This window comes from Leptosomus discolor, chromosome Z (genome assembly GCF_034619465.1).
Source record: "Leptosomus discolor isolate bLepDis1 chromosome Z, bLepDis1.hap2, whole genome shotgun sequence".
In the NCBI taxonomy this organism is placed as follows: Eukaryota; Metazoa; Chordata; class Aves; order Leptosomiformes; family Leptosomidae; genus Leptosomus; species Leptosomus discolor.
Window position 1 is genome coordinate 29,584,790 of NC_141419.1, and position 16,832 is coordinate 29,601,621.

General features: G+C 37.9%; 1 protein-coding gene across 1 annotated transcript in view; it reads left to right on the top strand.

The window, feature by feature from the left end:
* PGGT1B (protein geranylgeranyltransferase type I subunit beta) overlaps positions 1 to 16,832 on the top strand; it is a 39,898-nt gene that overhangs the window by 13,132 nt on the left and 9,934 nt on the right. Inside the window, 3 exon segments of the mRNA XM_086480057.1 lie at positions 2,258 to 2,325; positions 10,655 to 10,806; positions 13,540 to 13,672. Of these exon segments, the coding sequence (XP_086336183.1) occupies positions 2,258 to 2,325; positions 10,655 to 10,806; positions 13,540 to 13,672 (353 nt within the window).

Genomic DNA, 16,832 nt, shown 5'->3' on the forward strand with positions numbered 1-16,832 from the left:
AGGAAATATCTATTGCATGCACATTAATGACAAAGGCTTTTTTCTGTTTGGAGGAGGGAATAAAATTCCCTTTGTGCAGTAGTAAGGATATTGAAGAGCCATGCTGTTTTTCTGTTTTTTCTAGGAGCCATTGTGTAAGGTCTAGGATGAGAAATCAGAAGTCACTGACGTAAAGAGTAAAAATAGATTTTAAATCAATGGTAGCAATACAGTTAAAAATCCAGCATTTTAAAATTACCAATGCTGGTTTTTAGTTGGTACCAGTTTAGTAGTACAAGAAAAGTTTTAAGATATTACACGAAAATTGAACAGCTAAAGGGAATAATAGATCCTGGTTTCCTTCATGTACTTCATTCTTAATCTCTCTTTTTCATAGTATCTGTCAAGTCAGAAGCCAGTCAAAGTGACCCACTAACAAGACACTGCACTTGGTTTTTGTACTGCCAGTCCTACCTTGATAATGAATTATAAGCTACAGTCTAAAAGGCCAATGATGGGGGACAAACCCTTCCGTCTAGCAACTGAGTTCTGTTTGACTGCAGAACTGTCCTAATTGTAGCACGTTCTTATTTGCACCAGGCCAGAAAAGCTGTGTGTTAGTAGGCTAGCAACAGTTTTCTGGATTAAGGGTTTCCACATTAGTGCCATTTCAAAGTGAAGTTTATAGTTTACTTAAGCACTTAAGATACAGATCCATTTTTACTGAAAATGGGTCAAGTGAATGGTGATTTTTTCCACAGTGTAACCTAGGAAATCTGGTATTTAAGAAGTAGAAATTCTAATTCTCCTCTTACTGTTTCATTGACATTGTGTCATTTTTCAAATTGTGATGCTTTTTGGGCAGTATCCTTCAGGACCTTAGATTAGTCCTTTAAGACTAGTATTTATTGTGCTTTCCAGAACCTGTTGTGACATGAAATGCAAGTTTTTGGCTCCAGAAGCTAATAGGAAATGTTCTCTGCAGAGAAGATTTAGATTATAACAAAATGTAAGAGTTATGCATTTTTTTATTTACAGATACAGATATTCTTTCCGTTTTGTCTTTGTGTGTATGACTATAGCGTACTAGTTTTTAGTGCAGGCTGAAAAGACCTTCATTACGCCTGTAGAATCATTAAAAAGTGCTTTTGATTGAAAAATGAAGGAAGTAAAGAATTGCAGGTGGTTCATTCCACGTAAACTAGATCCAAAGACTTGTCTGCTAGAGAAACCTGCGTACTTTAACCATGTTGAAGTACTTAGACTACTAAAAGCTTGTAGTTTAAATGTTGCATACATGCAAAATATATTTAAAATCAGAAGCTAATGTGTTGCTAAATGGCACTGAACTGGTAGCCCTCATTCCATAGTGATGGCTTTTAGGACTTTCAGCTTTATTACTATCCTTGTTTGGTTAGTCTGGTGCAATTTTCTCTAATCTCCATGAAAATTTTAGATTAAAGGCTGAAAAAAAAAAAAAAGGAGATAATTTAAAAATACCCAAGTGCTGTTGAACTAAGCACTCATTAGGCTTTTACTTTCAGAGGCCGAGGAGTAAAGTAATTGAGTTTTTGCCGTTCAGAAGCAGATTTGAGCCCTGCAAACCTGTACTTAGCTTTAGACAATGTGCTGTGCGCACTTCTGTGTGCTACATGCTCATGTACTGTGACACATTTAGAACAAATTATAGTGAATCACTAACAGAAGTGTTTGATAGCTACAATGTGTTTTGGGTGAGAGAAAAATGGCTCAAATTAAAAATTTGCCTTTCACATCGTTTTAACTATTTTACTCTGACAGTACGGTGCTAACTTAAAACTGCAAACAGTTTGTTTGTCCTGGTACGTGTTGCAAAGTATCTTAAAACAATTCTGCTTGGGAACAGACGGTATTAGGAGGCAGGAATCCAGAGAGCAAAAAAAAAAATCTGTTGACTCTGGGCATGTTTCCAGGGGAGCAATCTTTTTTTTTTTTTTTTTTTTTCTGAGCACAAAAGATAATTCTGTGCTGCTCTGAACACTGTATTTCCACCAAATCAAAAAAATCTGTTGCTTTGTCATTACAGCAAATCAAGTTTGTGGGTTTTTTGATTAATCAGAGTGATAACAAACTGAGGTTGGGAACATACTGAAAGACAAATGCAAACTGTGGTAATACTGTGAACAGTCTTGAATAGTCTTGAACGAACAGGTCTTGATCTTGACTAGAGAATTATGGTTAATGATGAGTGCTTCAGCAAAGCAAGTCAGTTGAGTCTTTATTTTTTCATCTTTTCCAGGATCAAACTTACATCGCTGTGGATTCAGAGGCTCTTCGTATTTAGGGATGCCATTCAATCCCTCCAAGGTCAGTGAAGTGTGTGTGTGTGAAATATTTTAGATTGGCCAATAAATGATCTCGTGTCTTTTTTATAATATTAACTGCATAATTGCAAAATATCTGGAAGGCAGGGATTTTTGTACTGTTAATACACTGAAATGTTTGTGGGGCTTTTAAGAAACATGCATAAGAAACATATTGAAATGGTACCCTTGAGTTTCCAAGGCAGTGAAGAAATTGACATACAAAATGTGGCTTGTCTCAGTGCACTCTCCACCTTTTCTGATCTGTTACTGAAGTAGCGAAACTTCTCTAACTCAAGATATCACCTGGTAGGTCAGGGCAGAATAGCTCCATATTAAGTGGTGCAGCACATGCTTTTCTTTGATATTCCTCCTCCTGTGATGGGACGTGTGTATTTGATTGCACCTGGTGTCCACTCAAACATAGGTAAGTCTCTGCTCATCGCAGTTTGTCATGACTGTAAGAGAGGAAGCTTTGAAGCCCGTGAAACTGAGGTACAAGAGAATGAATTCTGTATATGAGAAGAAAGCACCCTTAATGAAAGAGAGAAAGGAGTTAGTAGAGGCTGCTGAAAACGGTACAGGTCTGATACGATTAGGAGAGGGAGGCAGAGGCCAGTGTGCAGGAAGGACTGTGAAAGAGGTACAGTAGTTCTCTCCTGTGTTTGAGAGTGAGGAGTCAAATCTCACTAAAGAGTGGATGAAAAAATCTAGAAGAGCACTAAATTATCACCAAGTATTTGATTTTTGTAGTGGACAGATAACGATTTTAAATACAAATGAATGAATGAATCTTGGGATCTGAAATTTGAAAGCAAGAATGGACATCTGATCCACTAACGGCTATAATTGGGTGTAAAAACACTTGAACAAACTTGTGTGTGAAGGTAGTACAGTCTGGTTTGGCCTTATTTTTATTTACTTTTAACAGCATAACTTTATGCTTCTGAATAATTTGTGGGAATGTTAATCTACATTGGAGTAATTACTGAATATGCCTCTTTGCATAGCAAGTCGGCCAAGTACTCATAGCAGTAGTATTCAGAGGTTGTGCTTTCTAACAAGGGAAAAATAATTGTGAAGAGGGCTTTTTATATCTCTACACTGGGGGCTACAGCAGCATGTGACAGGCAAGGTAATTTGTCTCTTGGTTTGCTTTGGTATTTATCCTGCTTTACACTACAGATGGTGTCTGCAGTGAGCTCGCACTGCAGTAGCCAGATGAATTCATCATCTGTTTTAATTGGAATTAACCTCACTGGCAATCCAACCACCCGCTGAGCTTGAAGGAAAAAAGGAAAATTTCTGCTTAAAACCTAAAACAGTTTGGGATCTGTAGTTGTGACTTACTGGGATACTTTGTTAAAAATGAAGTTTAAAGACAAAATAGTAGACAATCATTTCAGTTTAGTTGTATAAGGAAAAGACTGGTTTTACTCAGAGGGAAAACGGTTGTCTTTGATAATAGTCAACCTAAAGAGGTTGAGGTTGTCATGCTACTATTGTGGTGTAACAGCATTATAAAATGAATAAAAACATAATTTTACGAAAACTATGATATAGTAAAGATGGGTCAGTCATGTTTCCTCAAAAGGTTTCGATCAGTGCCACGTTGTGTGGTACTTAAATCAGTGCATGCTTTTGGGAACCTTTTTCAAATCCTCCCCGGTGTATAAAGCTGGAAAAGGTGAGTTCTGGATATAGTTCTGAGATCTTGTAAATGGCACCGAAGACAAAAGGTCCATAAGATTGGTATCATCCCTTCCCAGCACTTTCTGGTGTTTTAATTTAACTCTCAAAGTCCGATAGTACATGCTTCATACTTAAATATTCCCTTTTCAGGAAATGTGTTGTGGCCCATCAGCGGCTCATAATGCATTAGCCAATCTGCAGAAAGGACAAAGGGGTGGAATCATGTAACCTGTGGAAATTGGCTACAAGGTCATTATCTCTAGAAAACGGTTTGCAGATGGATGTGCTTTTCATTCGAGCATTGCGATACTATTTTCATTGCGTCTGCATTAGAGGGATGAGGTTGGCTTGATTTATTGGCATACAAAGGTTTAAAGTATTTCCAGCACTGTTGCCAAAAGTGATCTGAAATAACTCAGAAAAAGAAAGACTTGGAAATCCATTGCGATGACTTTTGAATTATGTTTAAGGTCTTGTAAGTTTTCTTTATTCGTCATTTTAGAATGTTCTATTAGATCCATGTCTTGAAAAATAGTTTTTGAAAAAGCTTATAAGCGTTTTGGATTTGTATTGACAGTTGCTATTTATTACATGGCACTGCAGTGGTTTCGTTTCTGAACTCTGAGAAAGTGCCATACTGGAGGTAGCCAAATGTCTTCTGTCACTAGGGACCCTTCAAAAAAAACAGAAAAAAGCAAGGGATATGTTAGAATTTCCATCTTTACTAAATGTTACCAGGACAGCTCATTTGGTTTTGTTTTTTTTCAGCTGTTACCCTTTCAGTGTTTGATGGCAGTGTCTACGCAGCTGTTTGGGGCTGTAGCAAAAGTGAAGCAAAATCATATTCACTTGACCAACTTGCTACACACAGCCATAACAAGCCTTAACAGTCTTGACTGCAGATGAAGGCTAAGAGTACCACTTCTATCACTGCATTTAAACGTGACTCATTTAGAATTAGGTAACAATTATTTTCTGCAGTGGCTCCAGCTTCTGCAGACTCTCTGATTTGGTGTTATTGGAGTTTAACTAGCTTTTTAATTTAGGGGTGAACAGGCTCCCTAGAGTTTCAGATGGGCTTAGGTCTTTTTAATCTCTTTGAAGTGTTACCAGTTAGTTTTAGGGGCTAGATTGAAAGCCAATACCTGGAACTTTTTTGTAAGATTGCGGTAAATAACATATGCTTTCACTTAGGGGGAAAAAAAAAAAAAAAGATCTGTTTTGTGTTCCTGACACAACATTGTGTTTTCTTAAGGCTGAAATAATCCATGTTTGTAACACTGATGCCAGGTGTAAGAAGAAAGTTTTTTGCAAGTGGGACTCTGGCTGTGTAGGCAGGCGTATGTTTAGTAGCACTCTTTATTAGAGAGGTCTTGCCTGTGCCTTTGCAGCAGAGAGAGTTTCTTAGCCCTGTCTGCAGTGGTCAGCAGGAATTCTTGGTGACCGTGAGCTATGTTTAAATAGCTGTTCTGGATAATGTGGTAGGGAACATTATCATGTCACTGAACCAGATTTAAATGTTTGAAAGCTTCCCGTCACCTTGCATCTTCAACTGTTAATTCTTTTAAGGAAGGCTCAGATTGTGGAGGCCATGATGATAATGCTGATAGAGCAGAACTGTTTTCTTCCGTTGCTGAAATCCAAGTTAGTCTGTTTCCTGTGTGACCTACAAACGGTAATTATCACAAAAGGTGAAGTGTATAGAGAGAACAGGGCTTGGGCATATCCGCATTGTTGTCTTCTCAGAGTATGCCTGCACCAGTGTATTAGCTCAGATTAGTAGAGAGCGCTTTATAAGAGCTCCAAAAGAGCAAGACACACAAACTGGGCTCCTTTAAAATGAAGCTGAGCCAGAAGTGCACTCTGAATGAACTTCTGCATTAGTGGGCCGTTAGTCCATGGAGCCAGACTACAGCTGACATGAACTGTGAAATGCATATAGTGTGGGCACCAGTATCGCAGCACCTACTGTTCTGCCCTCCAGACCCATTCCTGTTGCATTACTCATTCATGTAGCCATAACCTTACTGGATTAAATATATTTCTTTTGTTTCTTTAGTCTAAGTGTTTAACAATCCATCCACAGTTTAACAGATTTTTTTGTTGCTAGTTTTTGGTATGCAGCTTATGCCATTGTTAAAATAACTTCATTCTGTTTATCTCTGTGTCCTTGGCCCATGAAGCTCACAGGTTGAGGTGGTGGCAGCAGATCTTTTATGTTTAAGTTTCCAGTTTGCTTAGTTGCTGTTGTCCCTTTAGTCTGCAGTGTCTATGAGGCAGAAATAGTTACATTTCACTAAAAATGGGCTTTGTTCGTAACACAGAACTTAAAAAGGCCTGCAGATGCTGATCAAAAATCATGTGCTTTGTCTATGCTGTCTCTGATAAATTTGGGACAAATTTCTGCACAATGTCTGAATTACTTTGTCCTTCATAGCAGAGGCAGTCTAGCAACACTTCATCCCAGCCATACAAATTTTAGAGGTATTAGCAATTTTTTCATGAAACCTTTGAGACTTGCTGTAATCTTTTTACGTTTGGAGAAGCCATTCCAGTCGTACTTTGTGATCTAAAATTGTCGCAGGGCCAGTTTCTATAAATTTGGGGAATTCTTAATTTTATGCAAAAAAATGTTGTTTTCTTGGAATTTTTTTTTGTCTGAAATATCTAATTACTCTGTTGTCCCCTCAAAGACATCCTCTTACTTGGGCTCAGGTGTTTTGTTGCATTAGTGTGTCATATATATTGGTGTGTGTAGGTACAACATAAAATTTGATAAGAAGTATCACAATGAGCTGGAAAGAATTACATGGAACGTAGAAGATAAAGTGAATTCCAATACACTTAAAATTTGAATAACTATCGTTAGCATACAAAATATATTTCTGAAAAATAAGTATATCTGTTTTTGTTTTTTTTTGAAACCACATGTGATGAATTAAGATGTTTTAGGCTCTCAAAAACTTCCAAAATTCTACAGTAGTTACATATATGGAACATCATGTTGGCCTCTGTGACTATTGTATGATCTCATATTTAATTCTGTGTTTAATTTAATTTTATTGAAATATTGGCCATATTTGGGATTTTTGGCCCTAAACCAAACGTTCCAAGGACTTTGGCTGCATACCAGTATGTTGGACTCTTGTCACTTCCACTGGCCTTTTTAGTAGTTACATATGAAGATATCTAGCAGTATACCAACATAGCGTATAAAGAATTTAATTACTTACCTCATGATAATCCTGTGATAAGACCAAACTGTTAGTGGTGAAGGTAGTTGTGTGACCTGCGAGCAGCTGTTCTTGAATGCTGAGACCGTCCCCCTGATTCCCCACATAATGACATTTCAAAATCATATATCCTAACAGTCTTTTCTGCATAACTTATACCTGAATATTTGTTTGATGTTCAAGGACAGAAGCAGATCGCAGTACTAATTTAGCTATGAACTCCATGATTGTATGTACGGGCAGCAGACGCTACTGCTTGGTTTATATGTATCGTACAAGTAAAGTTTGTGCTCTTTATTAAAACTACCAAACCGCAAAATTTTGTATAGCTCTGGTATTGCTGAAACCCTGTATTTGGAAAAGCAGTATGCTACTGCTACATGTTGAAATCTTTGCATAGAAGAGGAAGTACAGATAGAATTTGTACATAGTCCAGGTACTACAGTATTGATAGCTTGTCTGGGGAGGATGGTATTATTTAGCTTCATGAGCATACAGTATATGTGCTTATAACACTTTGTCTGCGTCCTGTTTTTACTGCAGTGAGTAATAGTGTGACAGAAATACTAAAATACAGAATTCACTAAAAAGAAGGGCCCAGTTATTTAAATATGCTTGTAGGCTACAAAAGCTTTACAGGCAATGTGGAATTCTGTGCATACAGAAAAGTACAGTTTAAAAAAGTCTCGTGAAGTGGGAATTTTCAGTTACTTTATGTAGACACTGTATGAAAAATTGTCACTTGAAGGATAGTGTTGTTTGGGAACTATAGATGGCTTAGAAAATGTCCTGAATATCCAAGGATGTTTGTAGTAGTTAGAACTTCTGGGTAGAGTTTTCAAAAATAAGGTTTTAAAAAGCAAGTCTGAATATCTTTAGAGTAAACCTTCCTTGCTTAGTGAATGTAGTCTTCCTCTGAAAATAATATTTTCAAATGTAAAGTCGAACTCTTTCACTGTATCTATTACTGTGCAGTTATCCCTGATGTCAGTATTGATTTGGAGATGAACTATCTGTAGAAGTGTGTAAACAGCAGTGATGAACAGTTAACATTGATTCACAGGCTCCAGCATTTTTGGTGTATTTGTGTGAAATGAGCAGAGGCATCTTCTTCTGCATTTCCCCTGCTATAGTTTATTCCAATTAGGACGAAATTAAGTGTTCCTTTCATTTCAGTTTAACTTCAATTATACAAATGTTTGGAAACTTATTTTTCTTCATAGTTCCTGACGGGAACTGCTGGGACATTAGTAAGCAGTTGGTCCTAATATCAGAGATCCTTTCCAGATATTTTTCATCGACACCTGTGCGTCTTCTGTTTCATTTGACAAAATATGTAAGAAGCTTTAGCTACGGAGCTGGGACATTGAGAATCCTTTTAGGGCAAGAACTGGTTCAAATTTGGCTGTTGAGAATAGAGACTTGCTTTGCTTAAAAGTAAATTAATCGATACATTAAACTGAATACTTCTCTGTGTCAGGGCAAATTAGTATCACCCTATATGTCTGGATTTTTGGAGCAGAAATTTACATTTGAAATAAGTTGATGGATCACAGGTGTTAGGCTGCTTATAATATAATTTTTAAAGGGAAGGTGTTCTGAAAAGAAGATTTTTTTGGTTCTGTTAGATTTAAAATCCCTAAAATTGGTATGGTAGGCCAAGTTGTTCCTTCTGGGATGACACCCTGGCATCCACTCAAGTTAGAAAAGCATGTTTCGTGACTGCAGTAGCTTTTTCTAAGCTGTTTGAGGGCACAGCTGTCCTCCACCTGTGGGGTGCCCCATGGGGGAGTCTGTCTGGGACTGGTGCACCTCTCCTACAAGGAAAGGCTGAGAGAAGGCTCAGCCTGGAGAACAGAAGGCTCAGGGGGTTACATCTCATCAACATATATAAATACCTGAAGAGTGGATGCAAAGAGGACGGAGCCAGGCTCTTTCCAGTGGTGCCCAGTGCCAGGACCAGAGGCAATGGGCACACGCTGAAACACAGGAGGTTCCCTCTGAACATCAGGAAACACTTTTTTGCTGTGAGGGTGACCAAGCACTGGCACAGGTTGCCCAGAGAGGTTGAGAAGTCTCCATCCTTGGAGATACGCAAAAGCCACTTGGGAATGGTCCTGGGCACACGGCTCTACATGACCCTGCTTGAGAAGGGGGTTGGATCAAGTGACCTCCAGAGGTCCCTGTCAACCTCAACCATTCTTTGATTGTGTATGTCACTGGCAGATGTGCAGGGCAGGAGAGAGTCCAGGGCTAGAAATGAGGGAGAGGAGATGTAACTCACAGTGCTTGCTCCCTTGTTCCTCTTCACTGTTGCACAGCTAGAGCTTTTTCAGTGCTGCTGCAGCCAGTTTCACCTTGTTTTCTGCCTCCCTTTCCCAGCTGTGTTTGATTCCCTAGTTTGAGAACAGTTCCGTGTTGTCTAGTGGGTAATAAGTATTTTTCTCCCGGTTTCTTATTAGAAGCAAAGTTTTTTGGCTTTGGAAATAAGCGTGATTTGCCTGAAAAATACCAGTTACACATAATATAATATTACATTTGGTTTTATACTGCTTTTTGCATGTGTTTTTTAGGATGAATTGCACAACAAAAATGGCAATTGAATAGGCAATAGTGCTAGTAAAATGTGATTTAAAACTTGCTTTTCTCTACTACTGAGTGTTGAAATAGCTTTTATCCCATTTAAAATAGTTCTCTTCAAGTTGCTCCAAACTGAACCATCCCAAGTATCCAAAGTCATTTTGTTACAAGTGGTTTCTGTTTTCATGAAGTGATAGTCCAGGATGTGCCTATAAAATATCACAAGGAAAAATAATAATTTTAGCACACCTGCATCAATCCTCTGCCCATTACTGTGATTTGTATCATGTGACCAGTCAGCATTTAGCTCTCATTTTAGCTTCTCAGTTGACATTATTTGCTGTGTAAATACTTTCTTTAAGCTCTGATTATTGTTTTAGAATACAGATGAAAGTAGATGAGAGGCTAATTCGGTATTGTTTCAATTGGCAGAGAGATTATTAATAATCCTTCACGCTGCTTTGTACTTGTAGATCGTTACACTGTAAAATCTTTGAAGAGACCTCCAGAGGTTTGGCTGTTTAACGGTGCTTACCCAGCTGCCAGGAAGCTAGTGCCCAGTGGTGTGTCAAGACAAACTTACGTACAGTTGAGCACATCCCATCTTTTTCCTTAACTCTTGCATAAATATCAGTCTTAGCAAAGCTGTACAGTATCTTAGTTTGATTAGAAAAGCTGAGTGGGATGTCTTCAATTTAACCATCGTGAGTTAATGGAAAAGAACCTCTTTTTTTCTTTTTTTTTTTCTTTTTTTTTAAATAAATGCTTGATTGTAACATAAGGTCTTACAATGTTTCAATATTTTTATTTTTTCTCCCATTTTTCTAGGGTCCGGGTATATCTCATCCCTATGATAGTGGGCACATAGCAATGACTTACACAGGTCTGTCATGTCTGGTTATTCTTGGAGATGATTTAAGTCGAGTAAATAAAGATGCCATACTGGCAGGACTGAGAGCTCTCCAATTGGAAGATGGAAGGTAAAAGATATTTTATATTCTACAACTCTCTGCAAGGTTAATAGAAAACCCAGATGTGGAATGAAATGTAAGAAACATGGGGGTTTTTATTAAATTAGCTGTATAATCTTTTATTTCTGTTAGAAAATACTTTGGTGTGTAACCAGTATCAGTCATAGAACACATGACTGTTTACAGGACCAAACAGCACTTTGTGTATGGATTTGCCTTCGTATTTTGGAGCACAATGTTATTTGCTTACAACTGCAGATACTTATTACTGGAAAGTAATGGATTGGTTTATGTCTTCAGGATAGTAGGTTTTCTGCTCTGTCCTTCAGGTAAGTGAGGTATTCTGTGTTTGTATTCTTTTGTTTTTTATAGGGCCCTGGAACACTTCTATGATAATGTTTGCTCTGCTTTGTGGAAGAATGGGGTTTATTTAGTTTTGAGAGATGGAAGAGATCAATAATACAGGATGAATTAGCCTATATACTCCTTGTAATAGGAGTATAGTGTTACTAAACTTCATTGTGAGATCTGTCCTTTTTGCATGCATTTTTAAATACGTGGTATATACCCCTTGATCTACTTATGTTGGTGGGGGTTGGTTTTAGTTTGTTTTTAATGCAGGCTGAAGCTGGTAGCTAATGAAAAGTTCTGCTGGTGCACATGATCTACGTTGTTAAATTTTGCTGAATATTATTTTTGACAGAGTATTTTGAGAAATGCAGAATTACAGAAATGTTGTTCCTGAAGGAATTGTCTTTCACTTCACAATGAAATTGCTGTCACCCTGTATGAGTTAAGAAAGCTTTTATTTTGGTGAAATGTCTGCCTATTGCCTAGACATCTATAAATAAAACTTTTTTTTTTTTGGTAAGACAAGTATAAAAATGCAATGTTGGCGTGTGGTTTTAGAAATTATAGTGTCTCTTTTTACGTTAGGAATAAATGTGTGTATTTTAATTTCTACCTTAGCTGAGTGCGATTTGAAGTATCTGGATAACATACAGTGCAGTTGTCACCTGAGGATGGGGTGAGATTGTAAACCGTAGTACTGGCACATGTTAAGAAGTGTTCTGGTTTCCTAGAACATCCTCTGCCATATCCAGAGAGCAATGGAGTTCATCCCTGTCTGAGCTCCAGAGAGCGAGGCCTGGCACCATTGGGGTTCAGGGAGATGAAGGTATCTCCCAGTAAATGTTGGGGGCTTTTCTATGCAATAAGATAATGGACTAAATATTTGAATTCCAGGATCAAAGGAGTGTCGTAGTGATGATAGCGTGCTTAAAAGTTTGTCTTTAAAGCCCGAAGTACCTTTTTTTTCCTCTTTTTTTTTTTTTACAAGAGATTTGTCAGGAGCTCTCATCAAAGTACTCTATTGTGCTGGCTTCTTGCAAATGGTTAAGACATCAAAATGTACTAACTAGCTCTTTGAACCAAATGGAGGCTTGTCAGGCAGCAAACCATAGAACAAATAGTTAAGGTTTTTTTGTTGTCACAGGTAATTAAACTTATTACCTATTTCTGTTTATCGTAGTCTCATTTAGGTTGGAAAGGACCTTTAAGATCATCAGGTCCAACTGTTAACCTAGCACTGCCAAGTCCACCACTAAACCATGCCATAAGCACCATGTCTGCAGAGTCTTTTAAATACCTCCAGGGACAGTGACTCCACCACTTCCCTGGGCAGCCTGTTCCAGTGCTTAATAACCTTTTTCTTGAAGAAGTTTTTCCTAATGTCCAATCTAAACCTCCTCTGGCACAACTTGAGGCCATTTCCTCTTGTCCTGTCGCTTGTTACTTGGCAGAAGAGACTGACCCCCACCTCACTACAGCCTCCTTTCAGATAGTTGTAGAGAGCGATAAGATCTCCCCTCAGCCTCCACTTCTCCAGACTAAACAACCCCAGTTCCCCCAGCCGCTCCTCATAAGACCTGTTCTCCAGACCCTTCAGTGGCTTCATTGCCCTTCTCTGGACACGCTCTAGCACCTCAATGTCTTTCTTGCAGTGAGTGGCCCAAAACTGCAGACAGGATTCAAGGTGCGGCCTCACCCGTGCTGAGTACAGGGGCACGATCACTTCCCTGTTCCTGTTGGCCACACTGCTTCTGATACAAGCATCCAAATCACAGCATCTTCATTTTAGGGGTCTCTGAGTGAGCACAGAATTGTACCTAGATAACCCAGATACAACAACTTTTAAATGTACATAGAGTTTGGAAAGATTGTAGCTGTAAGAAATCAAAAACTGGATTGAAGGTAATTTTCACCATTTGTATTAGAAATGGTGGTAATAAGAATTACATTTATACGTACATGGGAAACTGATCCTGAAGTTGCAGTCAGGAAAGAAAGCCTTTTGAGCTATTAAGATTTATAGGCAGGCAAAGAATCCTGCCCAAACCAGTAAGCATTGAAACTGTAACTAATACATCGGTGTACACTGTCGTAGGTGAAAGACTGTAAGCATTAACATCTTTGAATAAGTAAAGACCAGTGTCATTACATTTCTGGAGATAAAGTCACCCAGGCCCCTAAATGTTAATAGTTCTATTAATTTTGCTTTGTTTAGTTAGAATCACATCATCTAAAAAGAAAATCTAGCATAGCTTTGGGTTGTGTTTATGGGATACTGTAAATAAAGTAACTAATTTTTAAAGGAAAAATTACAGAATTCCTTAAATTGCTTTCTGTATTTGCTGATATAACAGGCTGTACAGTGTGTAATGACAGAAACATTTCTTTTAGTTTCTGTGCAGTGCTGGAAGGAAGTGAGAACGATATGAGATTTGTGTACTGTGCTTCCTGCATCTGCTACATGCTCGATAACTGGTCAGGCATGGATATGAAAAAAGCAATAGACTACATTAGAAGAAGTATGGTGAGTATTCGCAAAGTGTTACTTCTTACTACATTTTACAGTTATTAGCTTTATTTCTTAACTGCGACTAAAAATCTCTGTCCAAGTTGAAGTATTATGGTAATTTTTTTCTTTTCTGTTCCTACTTTACAGAGTTGAAAATGAAAAAGTACTTTTTTTTGCATGTGTATTTTCATTGTAATGTGTGTACTTGCAAGATAATTTCATTCAATGTGTTGTTCATTGCAAATTAAATCTGATCTTTTTTCTTTAAAACTCAATTTAAAATTGAAAGCAAGTTTTGGAAAACTGGGGCCAGATGTTCTTTTAATTTAGAAAAAGTGCATAAATAAAGCAATGCATCAATAAAATGCATCATTTCAATAAGCTGTAGTCCTGATTTTTAAATGATACGCAGAAATAAAGGAAAATCTTATTATTGACATCAGTTTGAGCTTAATAAGTGTTTCAAGTCATGCCCTTCATTATTTATTTATTAGATTTTTGGAACGAAGGAAAATATTAGTATATACACAGTTTTTTCTGTGTCTGTGGAAGCTGTCTTCATATTTGATTGGAGCAAAAGAGTTTTCAGGTTTTTTTCATGATGTTTCATCAGTTTAATTGAGTTTAATTTTCCAAGATTAAAATAAATGTTTTTCAAAGAAGCCGAGTAAGCTTGAAAACTACAATTCCCTGAATGTGAGTAAGCATACGTAGTAAACTCTTCTGTTCCAGAAAAAAGAGCCACACTTACGATAACATACAACTTCTGTTGTAAACCAGTATGTTTTAGTAGTTGCTGCCAGCAGTAAGACTGTAAAATTTAAATTAGAAACATGTCTAAAAAAGACTTAATCTCCTGCTTCAGACAAAATTGGTTGTTATTTTTTAAGGAGGTAGTTAGATGCATAAGCATTTCTTACTGTACATCACGAGAAGCTTCCTGGCACACTTCCGTAGTCTTGGACGGACTAAGGTGATAAAGGGCAGGGCTCAGTCCTACAAGCATACAGACCAGCAGTCTGTTCACACTCCACTAGCACCTTTTGTCCCCCTTTTCCCTTGCTTGGTCCTCCCCAATCTGCTTTGATCTTGACTTTCTCACCATTGGTCCTTTCCCTAGCCGTCCCCTAATAGGTTGTGCACACCCCTAGATTGCCTGGAAAACACCCCATAACAAGTTTTATACAATCTCAGAATTTTCTTCCCCTGCATCCCACAAGAACCCCTCCCACAAGAGCCCCTGTACCCCAGTAGTTAGTAGCCCACTTTAGTTGGCATGGATTTCCAAGGTGAGAATATCCCTGCTGAATCCTCTGGGTGGGTCTCACCTGGGGACAATGATTTATCCATTCTTCTTTCACAGTCTGAGGGAGCAGCTGAGTCAGAGTGCGTGCTTTTCACTGATTAGGTCAGGAGGGTTCTTCCTCCTCTGATCCTTGCTGGACCTTTGTGTTTACTGAGATTAGCCTTTAATCAGATACCTTAGCGGACATACAACAGGAGAGTCAAACATTAAGAAGAATAGAAAACAAAACCAAGAAGCAAAATCCTCGTTGTGGTGTTCTATATGTCACATTAGCTGTTAGTTAGCATTTTGTACACTTGAGTGCAGGTTTGGTCCCAAACGGTGCGGTGGAACTAGGAAGGGTATATTGAGTTTAATTGTCAGAGGTATGAACTAGCTTGTGTAAAAGGAGCATTTAATATACTAGGACTTTTCATTCTGGAAATGAGATGATTAAGTGGAGTGTGACAGAGATATGTAGAGTAGTAGTTAGCACTGAAAAGATGAAGTGAGCAGGGAGCAATTCTTTCTGAGACAAGAACTAGAGAACACTATATGTGGCCATCTGTAGAGCAGGCAAGTGAAGATTTTTTTTAGAGTTTGGAGCTTTGAAGTGGCACTGGAGATTTACTGTCTACAGTGATCTTGAACCAAACTTAATAGTTTACTTCTACAGACTTAGCATTAATCCTTGTACCTGCAAATTCCAATTACTATGCTTCTACTGGAAAAACTGACACCACTTTAAAAAAAAAAAAAAAAAAAAAAAAAAGTGAAGCCTGAACAGAACAAGACCACTTGGAAAGGCTTGTAGTAATACTTCAGTTGGCTACTGAAGTAAAATTGGAGTCTGGGCGTGGTCAAAGTCCAGAAGACACTGTGGCTTATCACAAAGACCTATGTCTTTTCCTGCCAAGCTCAGAGAGTAATTTAAAGAGATCCTGTAAGCAGTGTTCTGTAGGCAGCAGTCATCTTAGCATGCGCTAATGTGTAAGAAGAGAAGCTGTATTCTTTTGTCTGGTTTACTGTGAATTGGTAGATTGACTATACACTGTGTTCAGTATGACTTCTTTTTTAAAAGCATTGGTATACTGTTAATTCACTGCAGAGTTGGTATGCACATGTACACTAGATTTGTCTGGGTTTTCTGGGTCTTCACTGCTTGGTCAGACTAGTATTTCAGTGCACTAACTTGGTTGCAAAGTGTCTGGCACTTCTAGGCAAATACACAAAATCTTTGCATCCTCCTTGGTCACATTGGAGAGTTGAAGATGGGACTGAAGAAGTGTCAAATGTTCAGGGAGCAGCTCTTTGCGAAAATAATTTTGGGTGGTCCTTGTTCTTTCCTCTCTTTCATCTCCTTCCACAACTCTCCTTGAGATGTATTCTGGTTCAATTACATATCACATGAACCAAGTCTTTCTTAAAGTGTATTTCTTAAATAAATACAATGAATGCGAAATGTGGTGTCCAAGAATGTTGGCTTGATCACTTAAATAATCTGTTAAGATTTTGTAAATAGTGATAAAAATAACATATATTACAATTCAAAGTAAATTCTGTTTAAGATTGTTTCATGCGTTAATCCTTATGTAACTATACAGCGACTATTGCTACAGACTTTCTTGCAAATGCTTGATCCTGTTTTGCTACAATGTTACCTCATTCTGGTGCTGCCATTAATTATAAAACAAGAGAGATTGCCTTGGTCAGGAGTAAACTGCTGTGACAGAAAGGTGTGATTTTGCTTTACTATCATATGTCATCGTTTGCACGCAGATGAAGCAAGTGATATCTAACAAACTTTTTTTTGTTTATTCAAATTGGCATACATGTGAAGGGGAACTAATCTGGGTGGAGAGTAACACAATTATCTTTGTAATAAGCTTC